The 18,350-nt window shown below is 49.2% G+C and overlaps 7 protein-coding genes across 7 annotated transcripts; 1 reads left to right on the plus strand and 6 right to left on the minus strand.

Moving 5' to 3' along the window:
- Positions 1 to 971: 971 nt before the first annotated feature.
- On the minus strand, positions 972 to 1,562 carry LCP9604111_783 (uncharacterized protein; the record flags this gene model as incomplete). Its single annotated transcript, XM_039071550.1, has 1 exon — positions 972 to 1,562. The coding sequence occupies one exon, from the start codon at positions 1,560 to 1,562 to the stop codon at positions 972 to 974; it is 591 nt and encodes a 196-aa protein (XP_038933331.1).
- Positions 1,563 to 1,799: 237 nt separating this feature from the next.
- Positions 1,800 to 2,311, minus strand: LCP9604111_784 (uncharacterized protein; the record flags this gene model as incomplete). Its single annotated transcript, XM_039071561.1, has 2 exons — positions 1,800 to 2,099; positions 2,195 to 2,311. The coding sequence occupies 2 exons, from the start codon at positions 2,309 to 2,311 to the stop codon at positions 1,800 to 1,802; spliced, it is 417 nt and encodes a 138-aa protein (XP_038933332.1).
- A 295-nt stretch (positions 2,312 to 2,606) lies between these two features.
- LCP9604111_785 (PPIL2 family peptidylprolyl isomerase) lies at positions 2,607 to 4,512 on the minus strand (the record flags this gene model as incomplete). Its single annotated transcript, XM_039071572.1, has 4 exons — positions 2,607 to 3,117; positions 3,176 to 4,359; positions 4,431 to 4,447; positions 4,503 to 4,512. The coding sequence occupies 4 exons, from the start codon at positions 4,510 to 4,512 to the stop codon at positions 2,607 to 2,609; spliced, it is 1,722 nt and encodes a 573-aa protein (XP_038933333.1).
- A 469-nt stretch (positions 4,513 to 4,981) lies between these two features.
- Positions 4,982 to 7,190, minus strand: LCP9604111_786 (mRNA decapping enhancer EDC3; the record flags this gene model as incomplete). Its single annotated transcript, XM_039071583.1, has 3 exons — positions 4,982 to 5,229; positions 5,287 to 7,017; positions 7,076 to 7,190. The coding sequence occupies 3 exons, from the start codon at positions 7,188 to 7,190 to the stop codon at positions 4,982 to 4,984; spliced, it is 2,094 nt and encodes a 697-aa protein (XP_038933334.1).
- A 384-nt stretch (positions 7,191 to 7,574) lies between these two features.
- LCP9604111_787 (DEAD/DEAH box helicase) lies at positions 7,575 to 9,842 on the minus strand (the record flags this gene model as incomplete). Its single annotated transcript, XM_039071594.1, has 3 exons — positions 7,575 to 8,376; positions 8,427 to 8,845; positions 8,898 to 9,842. 3 exons carry the CDS (start codon positions 9,840 to 9,842, stop codon positions 7,575 to 7,577), a joined length of 2,166 nt encoding a protein of 721 aa, XP_038933335.1.
- Positions 9,843 to 10,590: 748 nt separating this feature from the next.
- Positions 10,591 to 13,324, plus strand: LCP9604111_788 (uncharacterized protein; the record flags this gene model as incomplete). The annotated part of the gene is made up of 6 exons (XM_039071605.1): positions 10,591 to 10,612; positions 10,674 to 10,735; positions 10,798 to 11,074; positions 11,132 to 11,745; positions 11,798 to 12,074; positions 12,123 to 13,324. 6 exons carry the CDS (start codon positions 10,591 to 10,593, stop codon positions 13,322 to 13,324), a joined length of 2,454 nt encoding a protein of 817 aa, XP_038933336.1.
- Positions 13,325 to 15,208: 1,884 nt separating this feature from the next.
- On the minus strand, positions 15,209 to 18,168 carry LCP9604111_789 (mitofusin; the record flags this gene model as incomplete). The annotated part of the gene is made up of 4 exons (XM_039071616.1): positions 15,209 to 15,573; positions 15,630 to 17,674; positions 17,738 to 17,786; positions 17,859 to 18,168. The coding sequence occupies 4 exons, from the start codon at positions 18,166 to 18,168 to the stop codon at positions 15,209 to 15,211; spliced, it is 2,769 nt and encodes a 922-aa protein (XP_038933337.1).
- Between the last annotated feature and the right edge of the window lie 182 nt (positions 18,169 to 18,350).

Below are 18,350 nucleotides of genomic sequence, written 5' to 3' on the forward strand. Positions count from 1 at the left end.
TCCCCCCCCCCCCCCCCCCCCCCCCCCCCCCCCCCCCCCCCCCCCCCCCCCCCCCCCCCCCCCCCCCCCCCCCCCCCCGCCCCCCCCCCCCCCCCCCCCCCCCCCCCCCCCCCCCCCCCCCCCCCCCCCCCCGCATAGTAGGATCACGAGGGGAGGTGTTGTCTCTTCCAACACATAAAATATGAAACACAAGTAAGAGAAACAAGACCAATCAGAGCAATTCAGAGTATATGAAACCCATCAATCCTCCGAGCAAGGTACAATGTACATATTTGCACCATTGGTCAATGTATAGCGCGTCTAATGATCCGACCACATCCCCAACCCAGGCAGATATGAAACTCGGTATCAAATGAAATCGAGAAAAGGAAGCAACTTACAAGTCAGGATTGAGAGAATGGGATTGTGAGTAGAGGATGAAAGGTGAAAGGTGGAAGAAGGTGAAAGAGGAAAACCACCTAAATGACCTCCGCTGACGGCTCACACGGCACTGGGCGGAGAGAGCCAAGACTGCCGGGGTGGAAATGGATCTTAGATCTGATATATGGGGTATCTCGTGGATCTGATATATTTCATATACTTGATTTCAGAGGCATATTGGAGTGTATACGAGGTCCGTTGCGAATTCATCGTACGCATGTTTATGACACCTCTCCGCCTTTGGTCGATGACGCTATGATCTTGTTTCTTGTTATCTTGCCACTGTCATACTCATGCACGACATAGGTAGATCTAGATTTAAACAGCTAACCTCGCAAACTCCAATGTACCTGCATCGTCCGCTTCATTGTGGATAGGTTGCTCACTTTCATCAGCCTCGGTCCCTTGTTGAAGGTCGCTTTCGTCCTTCGCCTTCTTGATATCCATATGACCTAGTGTATATTCATCTGGATCCCACGCCAAAACTCTGCTATTCATCTCCTCCAATTTCTGCACAGCAAGCCGTCCCATATCAAGTTTCTCCTCGGAGTTCAAGTGCTCAAGTCTTTCCTTCCATGCATCGGCGGGATCAGAACACTAGTTGGTCCGAAAAATCGACTGTCGATCTTTTGCCAGTATGTAGCATCGAATGCAAAATTGTTCCTCGCGATGTACGCAATCCAGAAATCCCCACTTTCCCAACTCTCTTGCATCGGACCAGACAGTCTCTGGTCTTCTTTTAGTTGAGACTTCTTGATCGCTTTATCCTCGCGATTGATCAGGGCCCTTAGGAATGTCTGAAGTCGACACTCATACTCCCTACACCAGTCTTCAAGACCGCCATCTGTGGGCCAGTATTCGGGCTTTTCAATAAGAAGCCACCAAGGTGGCACGTAGGTGAATTCAACGGGGGCAGCATATGTGAACTTCCAGTCCACAACTGCAGCAATTTTCGATTCCTTGTTGAGAAGGACATTACCTGGTCGGAAATCGTCGCACCAAAGTTTAAAGGGGCTATGCTCAAAAGATGCCCATCGTCTTGTGAGTTTTTGTTCTCGCGCGAGTTTTCGGAAGAGACATCTGGCAACGAACTTGTGTCGACAGTCATCGGCCGAGTCAACGGCGTCGTTCCTTTGGTTCATAAGATGTGTCATATGCAGCTCTGCTAAGCTCTTGAAGTATAACGATGTTGAATCGAATGTAGTGTCCAGGCCCGGTAAGCACGCTTGAGGCAGTGATCCTAATCGAATAAGTTCATTCATAGGCATCGAAAGAGGTCGAGATGCCACTTCCCAGGTGAGATCATCAATCTGGCCAAGTGACCCTATATGAGTAAGGGACGGCCGAGAGAGCTGAAGCAGAATATTTGCCAGCTCTCCCTAGAGCCGCTCAAGTTCATCCTCATCAAAATCCGGGTCAAGAATTCTACGGTATGCCCGTGAGCGACCTGGCGTATTGAGAACATCGTACATGTTCGTATGGTGATCCATGTATTCCATGATTATAAAGGGGCCCAACTCTGGATCCAAAGGGCCGTCCTTCCGCGTGCCCCAATGAAGGACAAAAGGAACCGGGATGGAAGTCTGGTCAAGAATGTATCGCATTATAGCGACCTCATTGCGGACTTTCTCTTCGGGAAACATAATGGCACCAGCTGTGGAAGACGTATTATAGCGGAACTAGTATTCTTGTATGTCATCTCAAAAGAGATATTGAAAGCTCCTTTTTCCAAAAAATCAAATGAGTCAGGCTTGTCGGGTTCGTGATGTCTCACAAGGAAACGTCCAAGCTTTCTCAAGATGTCGAGGTCGGTGAACTGGGCGATCCAAGCTTCAGACATCTCTTCGCTTTTCTCCCAGGCAGCATCATCGTAGTACATGCGTGGTTTCATAATTATGGATAGCTTGTATAGATGAACTTGGAGGAGATAGGGGAAGATCAAAGGTGCATAGCGTGACGCCGCGTGAGCACTAAACTGGAAAGGGAAAGCTAGAAGATCCACTTGATACATCATAAATATGAAGTTCTCAGGTTAGGTACTTATGTACACCTACGTGGCATACGTAGGCAATTAGCCTTGATAACTATAGAATCTGCTTAGTGTAACCAATTGCAGGATGTGATCAAGCATATTCACATAAAACTACAACTCGAAGAAGAAAAGAAAGCATTAGGAATTAGATCTATTACCATGAACTAAAGTTTCCAAAGCCTCCAGACACCTTGGCCTTTTTGCGAGCGGGCTCAGGTGCAATCTCCTCGTCCAGAAACTCTACAATCTCATCTTCTTCCTGTCCATCCCGGTCTTCCAGTGCTGCCTTCAGATACTTTCCAACTCCCGAGACACCGCCATCATTTGAGTCCGCCTCAGAACCGCGGACCCGCTTTCCAGTCCAGGTGACTCGATCATCGTCCGCACGGCGAGAAATCTCCTCTTCCTCTTCTGCAGAAGGACCCGTGGCACCTGTGGCCCGCGCCTCTTCGGCGCGCTTCTGGGCCAGGAAGTCCTCGAACGGATCTACAAAGACCGTTATTTCCTTGATACGAATATCGGGGGTAGGGCGATTCGTAGTTGTTTCCACTGGGTGGATCTCTAGCTTATTCAAAGTAGTGGACGAAGGCGTTGGGTCGTCGATTAGACGGCCGAAGATGGTGTGCTTGAGGTTGAGATGAGGTAGGGCTCGATAGGCGATGAAGCTGAAAGCACATGTTAGCGCACTCATTGAGCCAGGGGTAATCGCAAGGGGCCACTTACAATTGACTACTATTTGTGTTTTTGCCTTTGTTGGCCATGCTCAGCGTGCCTCGGGAATCGTGCTTCAAAGGCCCTTCAAATTCATCGGCAAAGTATTTGCCCCAAATACTCTCGCCACCTCGTCCAGTACCAGTTGGATCACCACCCTGGAGCATGAAGCCCTTGATATTACGGTGAAATGGTATATCGTTGTAATAGCCCTTCTTGGCCAACTGAAGGAAGTTCCACACGGCTTTGGGCGCATGCTCGGGATACAACTCCAGATTGAGATGCCCGGCGGTGGTCACAATGCGCGCGTAAGCCTTGGCCTTCACGCGGCCACGCTTGAGCATGTATTCCTCCTCCGATAGTACCGCTAGCTCGGCAGACGTGTGTGGCGTCAGCCCGGTGCTAGTAAACGACGCAGCCGCCTTGCCCGTAGTGAATCGTGCAGCGTTGTAGGGTGTTGGCTTTCCCGTTTGCCCCTTAGAAGCTACATTCGCAGCTACAGTCTTCGAACCCACTTTCGAGCCAATCGCAGCAGAACCAGCCTGCTGAGCACGTTCTGACCGTGCCTTTGCAACTGCCTCTTTCGCTTTCAGAATCTTCGCCGAGCTGCCGAGTGCACTGGTGTTGACGCTCCCAGAGGTCGGTTGGCCTTCCAAGATTCCTGTCTCCCCCTCCTTGATGTAGTTGAACGAGCTGAGGTTGCGCGACTCGATGTTCTGCGGGTCCTGCAAGGTGATAATATCTTTTCGGCTGAATTCCTCATCCGTGACCAAGTCGCGCCACAATTTTCCCTTGATGTTGAGTCGCTCCACCGTATCCCAGGAAAAGACATTCCCTGTATTCCGTAATGCGACGATATGTGTATTATCGGTCAGAATCTTGTAGGTCACCGGATCGACGTAGTCACCATCCTCGTTCTTCGCGAGAGTCAACTTAATCAAGTCCGAGCTCTTCAATGGGGCCCCATCGACAGGATTGGTCCCATGCTTCTTGATCCATGGCAGAATGTTTGTGAGGTCGAATAGTGTTCCTGTAGGCGTGCAAACCGGGTGTGAAAATGGTTGGAGGGAAAGGGAACAGAAATTGAACGGCAAGCGCTTGAACGCGGCGTGGGGGCCGCCCTTCTTGGCCTTGGAAACTCCAGCGCCAGCACTGGCCGAGAAAGCATCTGCAGATGCCCACTCGGAGTGTGTGATCTAGAGAGAGTACAATTATCAGCGGGGATTCAAGATGCGAGTATTGGAATGTAGAGGAAAATGTCGCGTACATAAAGCTTATCGGTTCCTATAGTCAACAGCGTTAGTGAAATTGTACAAAAAAGCCCTCACACACGACATACCTTTTCCCATAATTGAAGATCAAGCTGTTCAGCAACTTTCGCGCAGCGCAGCCCGCGGAGATCGAATGACGGCAGGACGCTTACCGCTTTGAGATTACGGGGCGAATAATATTGCCGCGCAGAAAATATATCAATAAGTAAGCGGAGTAAAAGGCGGTAGGCTCCATTACCCTCTTCGAGCAAGATATAGATATCCAACTTCTACAAGGGAAATATGGGCTTAAAATTCCATTTGTATTATCTGGCTTCGACATTTCGGGCCATTTGTCCAGAACCTGAGGTCAGAACAAGGCCAGTGGATAATCATACATGTACAAGTGCTAACCCCCCGCTAGAAATCCTAGAAACCCATGCATCATGAAAACAAACGCTGTGTGAACAGAGCTACCAGCTCCGCCTGAATCGTCACGCAAATTGAAAACGCCTCCGATGACAATGTAGATCGTGGTAATTCATAGGATTAGAAAGGGCCGTTGTGTTTAGGAAATTGCGGGTTGGTACTTCAATGGCACGACCCATTTGTTTCCGAAATCAATTCCATGGCGACGACGGGTACCGTACTTTCTCCAGACGATCTGAGGGATTCCGATGTCGGCAACTGCCAGATTCCAGGATAGTCTTTCACCAGACAGAACAGCATTCAGCACTCCAGTCTTGGGCGCTCCGAGGCACACCACAGATGTGGCATTGACGCAAAGTCGGCCACCTTCGACCAGAGTAACCTCGCCTGTAGATTTTTCTATATTAGCCACACCAGTTCAGACTATTTTTCGTAAGTACTTACCAGTAGAAGCATTGAGTCCGGAGGGGACATCCACAGACAACACATCGACGTTGCTGCGGTTCATCCACGCAATCATCTCAAAGGCCACACCCTGGTCGTCAGTTCGAAGGTCGTCAAAGGACAGATGCATGCCAAACAACGCGTCAATAATCAAGTCGGGCCCTAGGTCCGAGGTGGCCAAACGGGCGGATAGTTCTTCCCATTTGAGTACACGTCCCCCAACCTTGCGGAAGATATCGAGCTGTTTGCGACAGTTCTCCAGCAATTCAGCTTCGTGTTCGAGCCCGAGCAAACAGACTGTAACCCGGTGACCTCGGTTACGCAGATGGCGAGCAGCAGCAATCGCCCTTGCCCCAGTGCGATGGTTGCCAGTAAGGATAAGCATAGTGGGTGCAGCAGCATCATTGGACAGAAGAGCCACGGCAGCCTCAGCTATTCCCCGACCTGCATTCTCTGTAATGATCTCATCGGCCAATCCAAACTCGGCGACCGAGATTTGCTCGATCTCCAGAGTCTGCAACGGGCTCACCGTAGGACAGCTGCGATTGGTGGTTGCGAGCCGGAAAGCTCCAGCACTAGAAACATTAGGCGCAATCATTGGCGACACCGACGATCGGCTTGGACGAGGGCTAGTTGTACGAGAAATGTTGACGTGAAGCTGGCTGCGGCCAAGCGCACTGAGCTGTGGCACCATTGGCGGGGCCTGCATCGCGCTGTCTTTGCGGGGAGGCTGAGCGTGCGCAGGCGCCCTTGGCCGCTCGCGTCCCGAAAGTGTCTCGCTGCTCAGTTTGATTTCACTAATTCCTTCCACATCATCCCCGGTGTCGCTGTACTGTGGGCTATCGAGTACATTCTCCGTCCAGTGTAGGTTCTTTCCGCCGTTGGTGCCCGGCTTGACTCTTCGGTTGAAGCTCACCAGTCGCTCCTCGTCTGCGGTAGTGTCATCGTTTCGAATTTGTTCAAATACAGTCCGCTTATCGAATTTTGACAGGTTGCTTGCGAAGTCGAATTCGCCCAGCTCTTGGATGTCAGTAGCATCTTCGGTTGCCCAGCCACTTGGATCCTCGGCATAACGGCGTGACTTCTTCTTGCGAAGTTTATTTCCAGACCGGCTCATAGCTTCAGGTGAATCCTGGAATGCAGGGACAGCTGGCTCCACAAATGCAGTCTGGCGCCAGCCTTTGCTCTTTGGGTTGGTGCTTGCTGCGCCGCCGTGTTTAGCGACATATCCTCTCTCTTCCCGTACATTTTCTTGGTTGCCACGTCGACTCCGCTTTGGTGTCTGTTTTGATGGTGACAGTTCCTGTGGGCTTTGGAGTAATTTCTTGTGGGAAGTCCCTTGTATTCCGGTCTTGTCACTATCTGCATTCAATTCCAGGCTGCTAAATGGCTCAACCAAAGAGGCTGAGACCACCCCAGAGTGTTGGCTGGCGGGGACAGTCATTGGCGCATTCTCAACAAACGGATTAGATACGAGAGGGGCTTTTGAAAAACTCAGAATAGCCGGGTCGGTAAATCGTTGCTGTGTTGGAGTAGATTGAGTGGGCGCTGGGGGCAAGGCCATTGCTGCATAAGGTTGAAGCTGGGGGTTAGGTTGATGCTGAGGTTGAAGCTGAGGTAGGTGCTGATGCTGCGAGGGAACCTGGGTATTGGTTTCGAGAGAGAGGGTGGTGATAGCAGAGGCATCAATGGAATATTGAGGCAGGCGTTGACCGTTCCAGAGAAATGTGACTAATTACCAAAGGGTTAGTTATTATGACATTACATACTGTACTCATTCATGGCTTACCATCCTGGAGCAACAAGCGCTGCCCAAATACGTTGGCGACCTGGCCCACCAGTCTTCCACCGTGTGGCTCTTTCAATGTCACCAGCACATTGTAGCCAATAAATTCAGATGCCATGATGATTGTGAGCTTTCGTAGTCCAGCTGAACAATCATCAAGCGTGCAATTGTATTTGTTGGAAAAGCGCGTCAAACTTGAGATGACCCTACGGAGTTAGACGAGAGAGCTGTGAGACAAGCTGGGCAGCTCAATCCTAGGGCACGTGATTTATACTATCGATAAGCGATAGTCGATAGTCGATAGTCGATAAGCCGTGGAGTGGCGAGGGGGAATACGAGAATACGAGATACTATAGATATAGATGCCCATGGGTGGTTTGAAGCAATTTGTGTATTGTTGATGATCAAAATGCATTACTGATACATAAGTAGTGAGACCTTTTGGATATCGATGTTATTTCTGACCTGGGAAAAGAAAAAAAATCGCAATCTTATATATGAATCAAAAGTCTTCGTCCTCAAAGTCATCTGGGTTCAAAGCAATTGAGGACTTCGGCTTGTTGATCTCTGTGCCCCTGGTGAGTTTGGAGTAGAATTCCTGCACTTTCGGATGCACCATCACCTTCCGAGGCTCAAATCGAGTAACCTGCAGTCCCTCCTGTGACACCGCTCGACTTAGTGCAACATAAGCCTGGCCCTTTTCAAACACTCGACCCAGATCAACTTTTACACGTTGAAGAGTCTGGCCTTGGGCCTTGTGTATGGACAGGGCCCACGCCAATATCAACGGAACTTGTTGACGTTGGGCTTGTACTTCTCCGTTGGGAAGCTCAACCTTCCACGTCTCTGGTTGACACAGTAACTGGCGTTCTGACCCATCTGGCTGAAGGAAAGATACAAGCGGCCATTTCCGGGCCATTGAAGCTGCGCCTTCTTGGTTTCCCATAGGCTTCAGCTTTTTTCTAGCTTGGTGAGCCCGCTCCTCATCGCTTCCAGTCGTCGCGTCACCGGTAAAGTTTTTGTCGTTTTCCCTGAAAACCTCAAAGTAATCTTCACTCATGAAAGCTACCACTTTCCCAATAGAGCCATTGACAAGCGAATCCTCCATATTCTTAATGAGCATCACTTGGGCACCCTTCTTCAGCTGGATCATAGGAGGGGCTATGCAGCCTGCCAGCAGTCTCGCGCGTTGCTGAGGGTCCTGAATTGCTCCGGAATCCACTGCGTTGAACCTCATAATCTCGCCAGAAAGTCTTCCCATGCGTGCAGAGTTGGCACCATCCACTTCAGCGCGGGTTGGGAACCTAATTCAAGAGTCAGATTTGACACAGTATAAGTATATAGTAAAACTTACAGTTCCGTTGCCTCGAACTGGTCTTTGGCATCAAGGGGCCGAGAGAGCCGTTTAAAAGCCTCAATCGTGCGAGGGGTGATTTTACCCAGTCGCATTTCATTCAGCATATTAGCAAACTCCGGATCTCGTTGACGGAAGATGTTGGTTAAGAGAACGGTATGTTGGATACAAGTGGTCCAGGAAGCAGCTGCAAACGCAAATTTTGCCTCCCGGTTGCCTCCGTCTGGGACTGGAGGTAATTGAAAGAAGTCGCCTGTTACAACAAGCTGGATTCCTCCAAATGGACGACCATTGTTGCGCATTCGTCGGGCAATCTCTTCGAGTTTATCAAATAGATCCCCGTCCACCATGGAGACTTCATCAACGACAAGGACTTTGGTACGCAGCCAACGATTTCGAGCTTTCGGGTTTTTCTTGATCTGAATGTTGTTAGCATCTGCAATTCCTGGGTGAATAGAGAGAGACTCCAACCCTTTTCACTAGGTCGGGCACTGGCTCTTTGCCTAGACCTATCCCAGCAAAACTGTGGAGAGTCACACCCCCGATATTGCAGGCCGCAAGACCTGTTGATGCTGTGACTGCAATTCGATCGGATTCTTTGCGATATTTATATCGCAGCTGCGCAATAATTTCCCTCATGAGTACCGATTTTCCTGTTCCTGCAGAACCAGTGAAGAACATGCTCTTTCCGCGCTCGACAACAGTCTTAAGAACAGCTTGTTGCTCTTCACTCAAGAAAACATTGTGCACCTTCGAACAGTTCTCTGGTTTCGGGTTTATGTCGCTTTTTTGCGTCTTCTTGTATTCTTGTCGCAACTCTCTCTGTTCCGCTTTGATGGTGCTCTCGGACTTGTTCCATGGTTCTGCAGGCCTCGACCGTTTGGGGGTCACAAAGCTCTTTTTCTTGTCTTCGCGGGGTTCCTCTTCTTCTTTCATCCAAGGAAGAGTACGAGGTTTCTTCGCGGGCGGTTGGAAATGAGAGGGCGGCGATGACGACCAAGGTAACTGCATGCTGCTGGGAGGAGCTTCTGCTTCTTGGGATATGGATGGAAGATCGGGGTAATTGACATCTGTTAGATTTTCGTTGCCGCAAACAGACCGGTCGATTCCCAATGTAGTGTCAAGGCTTGGATATGTGACTTTGTTGGAGATGGCGGTGCCAGCCACACTCGGCATAATCAGCGGATAGGGCTCATCGAGGTCCAGATCATCATCGAAGTCATTTTCATCGAAATAAACCGCGTTATGAAGGGACCCCAGCGAGGACTCGGCCACTTCGATTTTTCGTTTGACACCACCGGATTGTGATTGTAATTGTGGCTTCGAATGGGCCATTGAATTAGCATGCAATAAGTCGGCTTGCTGAAGAGGTTTCGTGCCACTGCCTGAGTGGTCTTGGAGGGCTTTCTTGAACATTTTCTCGGGGGCTGCCGCGGGTCGAGATGAGGATGAATACGCAAATGAACTCGGCAGTCTCTTTGGGCAAGTCAAAGAGAGCAATCGAATTATGTGTATGCCCCGCGCCCTGGATATGGCAACATGCATAAAATAGAATGCAGAATGCAAACCAAGACGATGAGGTCGCGTCAGACAATTCCGATCGGGACGCAGATCGATTTTCGGTAATCAACGCGTTGCAGACGCGATTATCTGCACGTGACGGGCCACTGATAAGGATAACAACAACACCGCAAGGCTGAATATGGATTTATCTCACTAGCTTTGTACTATTCATTGCCTATTTAAGACGTTACCGAGATTCCTTGGGATTGAATATACTGTATGTTATACGACGGTCCAAATAATTAAGCTTTTGTTGGCAACTAATGACCATATTATGACAACTTGTCTGTAATATATACTTCGGGTCAATTATTCAATATTCACAACACATTGACCCAAAACAACTATGAACTACGAGTTACTATGATTTCCCATGCAATTAGACAGAGTGAGCTAGATCATCATTGTAGTTAAGTGCAATTTGTGTACCTGCATTCAAGTATACTCCAGAATGCGAGGGGAAAGCATACCACGTGATCGTCAATTACCGCAAAATACGCGGGACGAGAATGCAGAATCTAGATCTTTCCAACCACCAGTCGCAAGAGTATCTTGCCAGTCACACGATATTGAAGCAGCCTGCACTCTGCGACCATGAGGAATGGCAGGGATGGCTGTTTCGAGTACGTGGAACGGCTTTTTTCTTTCAAATTCGAGCACATTTGCTAACAAGTCATGTTATAGATAAAGACTACCCTCTGACGGGTGTAGTCATATGCTTCACATCCGTACAAGTTGAGAAGAGAGTATGTGTCAGAAAGACTCGTGAAACTGCAAGTACAGGCTGACCTACGTTCCTATTGTACAGACTCCATTGACTAAAATGGCGGAAGAAATGGGCGCGTTGCACAGTGTTCACCTTACTTCGGACGTAACCCATTTGCTTGTAGGTGACACGAACAGCGACAAGTATAAATTTGTCGCAAGGGAACGGAATGATGTGCTGGCAATGAACCCGGAATGGATCGAGGCTGTACGACACTCCTGGACACAGGGAGAGGATATGGACATACAGGCGTTGGAGAAACAATTCCGGCTGGCAACATTGCATGGCCTCAAAATCTGTATCACTGGGTTTTCGGACCGTGAGTTGGCTGGTTTCCACAATTGAGCATAGATCAACGCTAACGAATGCGCTGCAGTTCCTTTCCGAGTTTACATGAAGAAGACAACCGAGGAGAACGGGGCCGAATATAGGAAAGACCTGACGAAATCCGTGACACATCTTATTGCGCGCAACTCGGACGGTGAAAAATACAAATTCGCGACACAATGGAATATCAGAGTTGTTTCGGTGAAATGGTTTACGGATAGCATCGAGCGTGGAATGATCCTGGACGAGCAGAAATACCACCCGCTGGTACCTGCAGCAGAGCAAGGTGTCGGGGCATGGGATCGATCCGCACCGACAGAAAGGGAGCCTTCTCGGAAGGACAGCACTACCGAAGAGAACTCTTTGAATCCGCGACCTCGAAAACTACGCAGGATTGCAAGTACCAAGCTGGTAGATCAAAACGAAAGCATCTGGGGAGATATCGTAGGAACAGGATTCGATAATAACGAGACGGCTGGACCCCAAAAGAACCCACCACATGAAGCATCGAAGCCTGTCATACAGGCATATCAGTCATTCGCCAGCGAGACTACATTTTCTGAAAGCACCCAGTCTCGGCTTCCGCTACCGACTGCTCCACCAAAAGACAATGGATTTTTACACACGACTTATTTCTTCATTAATGGATTCTCTTCTAAGCAGGTTTGTGCTCATCCTCTTGTCCACATACCCTTGAAACTAATGTATCTTCTAGACTAAAGTTCTACGTGAGCATCTCACTTATAACGGAGCTCAATTAGTGGGCTCACTAAATGAGTTCTCTAGCCCTACTATTCCCAAAACAGGGCATGGGCTGTTCATCATGGTGCCGTATCAGACTCCTAGGTCAGAAATTCCGTCAACGGATGAAATGGCCTTTGAATGCGAGATCGTGACAGAGATGTGGCTGGAAAGATGCATTGATGCTCGAGCTTTTGTTCCACCCGAGTCTCATGTGGCAAGCACTCCATTCCCCAAATTCCCTATACCAGGTGAGGTCCCATCAAATGCAATATTCATACATGCTCTAATAATAATAGGATTTCCGGAATTGCGGGTTTGTTCCACCGGCTTTGGACGTATTGATCTTTTACACCTACGCAAACTGGTAGAGTTGATGGGCGCCACATACGGAGATTTTCTAACGCCAAAAGCATCCGTTCTCATTTGCAACGACCCCAAAACAGCCAGCGTTGACAAATTGCGGCATACTGGCGAGTGGGGGGTTCCAGCAGTGTCTGCTGACTGGCTTTGGATATCTATTCAAACTGGCCAAAAGAAGGCATTCGAGCCATACCTTGTCCGACGACAATTACCCCCAAGTGCTGGCAGCACAGAGGAACTCGGTTCTTTATCTGCTAAGCGAAAGCAGCCTGACAGACATCTTAATGAAACGGGTTCCCCGTACAACATCTCTACCGAGTCTATGAATGGTGGTAGAACCGAAAAGCAAAATTCTGGAAAGAGCGCTGCAAGTCGAACAATACCCATCGTCGGCGACGGCTTTGAGGCCGATGCACCGAAGCCCTCCGTGCCGGAGTCTCGATCTCCAACCCCGGCCAGGATACCAGACGAACAAACCGCAGTGGAACCGAATAACAAACAGTCCACGCCAAATACTGACCCGGCACCACCCACTGGTCCATCCGCACTGGATACGGCTCTGAGCGGGCTCCTACAGCAAGCCCGCGCTGCCAAGTCACGACACCAGTCTGAGAACACCACGACCAATGATGACGAAAATCCACCCCGACGAAAGCGCAAGCCCCTCCTCGGCCGCGCCCCGTCCCACTCTTCGGCGCGAATGCTGGAAGGCCCGCGGCCTGTCTCACGCGCCAGCTCGATCGATACACTCAACGACGATGGCCTCGGCAGTGCCTTAGAGAGCGCCCACCCGACCAGAGCCAACTCCATAACCCGCAGCAACAGCCGTGTCGAACAAAGCCTGTCATCCATGCTCAGCGATGGTAAGTTTGATTTCCTGAATGACAAACTCCCGACCCATACCGAGGACGAAGACGAGGAAAATCAGGCACCGCAGATGACGCAGCTGGATTATGAAGATCCCGATGCGGCTGCCATGAGGGCGGAGTTCCTGAGGGGTGCTGGGAAGTTGTCTGGTAAGGCAATGAAGGCCGATAGCTCGGGTTTGCTTGTCGGTGAAGTGCGCGAGCTTGAGGATATTGGGTGGGGTTCTGGGCGGAGGACGAGGAAACAGCCTGTTAAAGTGGACGATGAATGATTTTTGCTTTTTATTTTTCTCTCGGCGAAGGCATGGCATTGCATTGGGAATGGCGTCGTCCTCTTTGGTCCATACATTGTTTTGAAAGAGCGATATATAAGGGTTGTTAATGATAATCCAACTCGGCTCTATACTAAGCAAGCTACATGTCCCCTGGCCTAAGCTGCATTTTTGATACTAGATATTTTAGGGATAAGAAGGAATACGAAGGGATCACCAACAGGAGATATTTTGAACTAGATGCACCTCTCAATCGCTTAGGGAAGTTAGATGTGTTGGCCACTCCGAACGATGGTTGTGCTTTGGGAACCGTCGAGGGCTACCTGTAGCCAGCGGTGATTGGAGGTTCACACGTCGATGTGAAAGATGGACTCGAGCTAGCGTTAGAATGATTGCAAAGGCACCTGGCTTGTTATTCTCGTCGATTCACTCCACAGATCGGTAGAAGATATGCACAGTCTGATGCATTCTGACGTGCTCACTGTTGCCTTATGCAGTGGGGTTGGGAATATCTTCAGATTCGCTACTTACAAAACATGGTATTAAGCGGTGTCGAAGGCAGTCTAAAATTGGTGAGAACTATCCTTAACTATCCAGCTTTGCTGTTACAATTATGAAATAAATCAGGTGGCGCGCACTGGCAGAGTATGTCATGTATTCTATAAACCACTTCAAACAACAAAATATCCGAGAAAAAGCATCTCGAGCAATGGGAATACAAGCATTATTTGTACGCAAATTAACACAATGTAAAAATAACCAAAGTGAACAACTACACATGCTAAACTATTCACTTGCCCTTTTGGGCATCATTATGGGCAGCACCCTCATCTCCCTCTTCTTTTCCCATTCTTGGTGGTGAATTATGGTCAGTTCCACCACGAGAAAGCCACTCTAGAGAAGATATTGAATGGGCCGTATAGTCGAAGCTTCAAGAACGAATTGAGATCATGGGGGTTCTGAGGTTTGCCATCGAAACGCAAATAGTCAAGGTATTGCGAGTGTATATTGCGACAGCATAAAATGATACTTGCCAATTGGGTTGGCTCTGGTACCTACCCGAATGGTAAGGCGCCATTGATCATTCATCAATCGCGAATGTGATGGGAGAAGAAGTGATCAATCAAAAGTGATAATGATAATGATGATGATGGATGGAAGATAAAGACCTAGCTACTGCCATGAAGCTCTCTATATAGTTCCATGCTACAAAGCCACCAGATTCCATCCTTCAGAAACCAGAAGAAGCATCTCTGCAGGCAAACAAAGAAAGTGCCAACACAGCAAGCTAAACGACAAGCTACCTGTCAGAGAAGTGAAAGAAAAGGAAAGGAATGCCACAGAGAGGTTTACAATATTACGTGCTAGCTAGTTACTAAAGCAGTTTCTCAAGTAGTTGCTAAATAAGTCGCTAAAGTAATTGAAGATAAAGCAGTAAATTAAGCAGTTAGAGGCAGGGGGGAGAATAAGCCAGTAACAGGGGTACTTTGCGTAGCGTTAGAAGTTGGAATCAGTGGCTTCGCTCTGCAACGACTATCTGGAGGCCTTAGGCCGTCGAGATCCCTAGTATACATTCGCTCTATACTGAGTCGGACCTTCAAATCGGGGAATTGACAGGCTAAGCAACATTAGATGGTTGGATTGTATAAAGTACGAATTTTACTGTGGGAAAAATGAGTCATGACGCACTGGCGGTTGGAGACTGCCATACTGGGCAGAAATGATTGTAAAGCCGATGTGAAGGAACATCGTGGTAAAACTCAATAGAATATGGAGAATATGCAAAGGAAAGATGCGCACTGTACAAGTTAGGAGGCAAGAGAAAACGAGCGGAAAACAAACATCGTAGGAATCATGAGTGGTTGTACAAAGGTGAACATAGGCTTATGCTTGCATTGCCGCAGCCATTCCTCCAGGCAAGGGAGCATCAAGATCCAAATTCTCGATAGAACGGCGGTTCTCGCTACTGTCCCGGAACAGGTTAGAGAAATATTTGGTGGCAACATCACTCTCTTGCTTGATTTTGGTGACCTCTTGCTTGCGTTTGCCGAGATCCTCAATATCCTGAGATAGACAGGTTTGAAGATTATTGGCAGGCAAGCGCAACATGCGGCGAACTTCAGTCGAAATTCGATTGGCATTTGAGTGGACATAGTCCATCTCAGCAAGGGTGGCGGCGATCTTCCGCGACAGGCGTGGGGGAAGGGTGGTCGGGATGGAGCTGAGCACGTAAGCTGTGGTCAGAACAGCTTGTATGAAGTTAGTATATGATTGTTCTTTGTGAAAACGAATAGGCAAAACTCACCAGCAGCGAGGAGACTAGGGAAGAACAGCCGGCGCATGTTGTTCGGGCCAATGACTTTGACAGCACTCAAGGCACTATCCACCCAACCGAATCCGCCCAATGCCCTACCACCAAGTACAGTGACTGCAGTCATTGCAACGCCTGTTCCTGCCATCTTCTCTTGGCGCTCCCAGAGACCAGCAAAATCGAAGAAATCCCACAGCTCAACTTCAGTGTCGACCTGTCGGCCAAATGTGTGGCGACGGCCACGGCGGAACATCGCATCCGCGCGGAAGTTGAGTGGGGTAAATTTGTCTTCACCAATATGCAGAAGACCGATATTTTGGATGAAACCGACTCCTTGAACTGTCTTTTCCCGGGCATAGTCCTCGCAGTTGTTGACAGACGAAGCAATCTCATCCAGCATTGCCAGCTTCAGTTCCTCAGCGTACTGGAACGCTGAAAAAAGACCAGGATATTCAACACCGAGGTCTGCATCAGAAACACGTGTGATTGTGTTAGTCAATGTCGAACGAGTGTGATTGTAGACATCATCGCATGAATCGTCGATAGCCTTGTTGACACCCTCTGCAATCTCTCCCTTCTTTTTCTTGCCGTTCTCGAATGCCGGTACAAGCTCCGCCAATTCATCGGTCACTCGCTTGAGCTCCGACTGAGCAACATCGCGGTTGACTGTGGCAAGAGAGCCAATGTCAGCTAAGAGATTCAGGAGATACGTTTTGGCAGGCGCAAGCTTGGACCGAGAGCGCTTTTCAAGGACGAAACGTCGCAAGGCTCCTTCAAGGTTCTCGAAGTCTTGGAGTTTCTCCCGTTCTTTGCCCTTGCCCTTATCTTTGGAGTCCTTATCGGCGTCGTCATCATGAGGATCAGAGCCACCGCCGTCACCACCACCGGAGCCAGACTGCGAGAAGGCTGAAGGTGCAACAGGTATAGCATTGCTCGAAACGAAATGAACTAGCTCAGCAGCCTCCTTGTATGTGCGAGGGCTGAGTTTGCCGATCTGATCTAAGATCATGCGTTCGCAGCGTTTCTTGTCGCGAATTTGGTCGAATCCGTTGACTACCATGAAAATATATGCCTTCTCATGTGCCGCATTCAAGATGAATTCTTTTGCAGACAATGTGAAGTGATTTGCGGCGGAAACCACAAACACAACGACGTCGATCTCCTCCTGTCGAGCAAAGACAGCCGTGGTTTTCAACGAGTCCGAGTTTAATCCGGGTGCATCGATCAAAGCGATGTCAACCACGCCGTTGTTCAGCAATGATTCGTCAATAGACCGTACATCCCTGACGTAGACTTTGCACTGCATGTACTTCGTGTTTTCGATGACGATATTTTCGAGTTCGGTGAGAGCATAGACATCGAAGGTACTTTCGTCATTGCGGTTGTATGGCGTATCTTTATGAACGGCGTGGACTTCTTCAACGCTGCAATTTTCGCGAGCATCGAGAACCTCACAGAAGATGCTGGTGCAAGGCTGTTGGTCCTCTGGCAACACCTTTCGGCGCAGTAGAGCATTGCAGAATGTCGATTTGCCTGCGTTCAAGTCTCCTGTAATCAGGACCTTACTTGAAGTGTCCTCAATTCTATCTCGCAGCGAAAGGAGATGCTTCATGCTTTGGCTGATTTTTCCATCCAACAGGGCGGCAACCGATGCCTTTTCTAAGGAATGTACTAGCTCTGCCTGCGAAAGAGCGCCGAGCTTAAGATCCAATTTGAGAATAGAGAACTCTTGCGCAATCTGCGGGGTCATCAATCTGGGCTCTGTCGGCACACGACGTTGGACCGAGGCACTTGATTCTCCTAATTCGTCGCTAACTGCCAAGGTGGCTGCACGCCTCAGGGGCGGGGTGCTGAGTATGTTATCATTGCCTCCAAATTCGGATTGAGTTTGATGTAGTGACGGTCGGACCATGGGGGAAGAGGGTGTGCTCCCCACGGAGGGATAGTGGGCGGGCCATTGGCGGTTCATTTCCTGAAGCTCCTTCAGTGTGTCGATGGTCCGGGATATCGCACGAGCAAGCTTGGTTCGGTTTGAGTTGCTGGAAAATACTGTAAGCCTTGGACTTGCATGAATGATTTGTTTACGGGGAGGGGAGACATACTAGAGAAGTTGAGAGACATGACTGGCAACCACTTGCTTCTCATGCTCAGCTATATCCCAAGATGAATTAGCTCAATTATCTTCCCTTTATATCACACCATTCCATGTCCGTGGCCACTTACCTGCGGGATTCCATTCTCCAGGGCGCGTTGGAGTATGCACCGGAGTCGGCCTATCCTCCATCAATCCTGCACGCCAAGCAGAGTTCGCATCCTCCTCCGTATCAGCAATACTGCCTCCATAGCCAGAATCTTGATTGAGCGAAGTCATCAGGGCTGTGGCACTGTCCGAAGTCGAACCGTTGCCCACAGTCATATAAGTCGGTGGGGGACGGAAAAAAGGATTCTTCTGAGGAAATTCTTCCTCTCCTGAGAACCTGGACGAGCCCGCCCCGGAAGACGGGCCTTCACCAGGGTGATATTCCTGACTCATGACGAATGAAAGACCTCAACGTGGGGGCGACATCCATACAAGAGAAGTTGTGTTTTTGGTGGTTTGATTATGAGATGATCGATTTGTCGGAAGGTTTCAGATGACGTCGGGCCAAAAACGGATTAGCGTGCATGTGACCCGGTATCATAGTAATGCGCCTGTAATATTACCATACCGCGATT

This window comes from Penicillium roqueforti (assembly GCF_015533775.1).
Source record: "Penicillium roqueforti strain LCP96 04111 chromosome Unknown scaffold_01, whole genome shotgun sequence".
Lineage (NCBI taxonomy): Eukaryota > Fungi > Ascomycota > Eurotiomycetes > Eurotiales > Aspergillaceae > Penicillium > Penicillium roqueforti.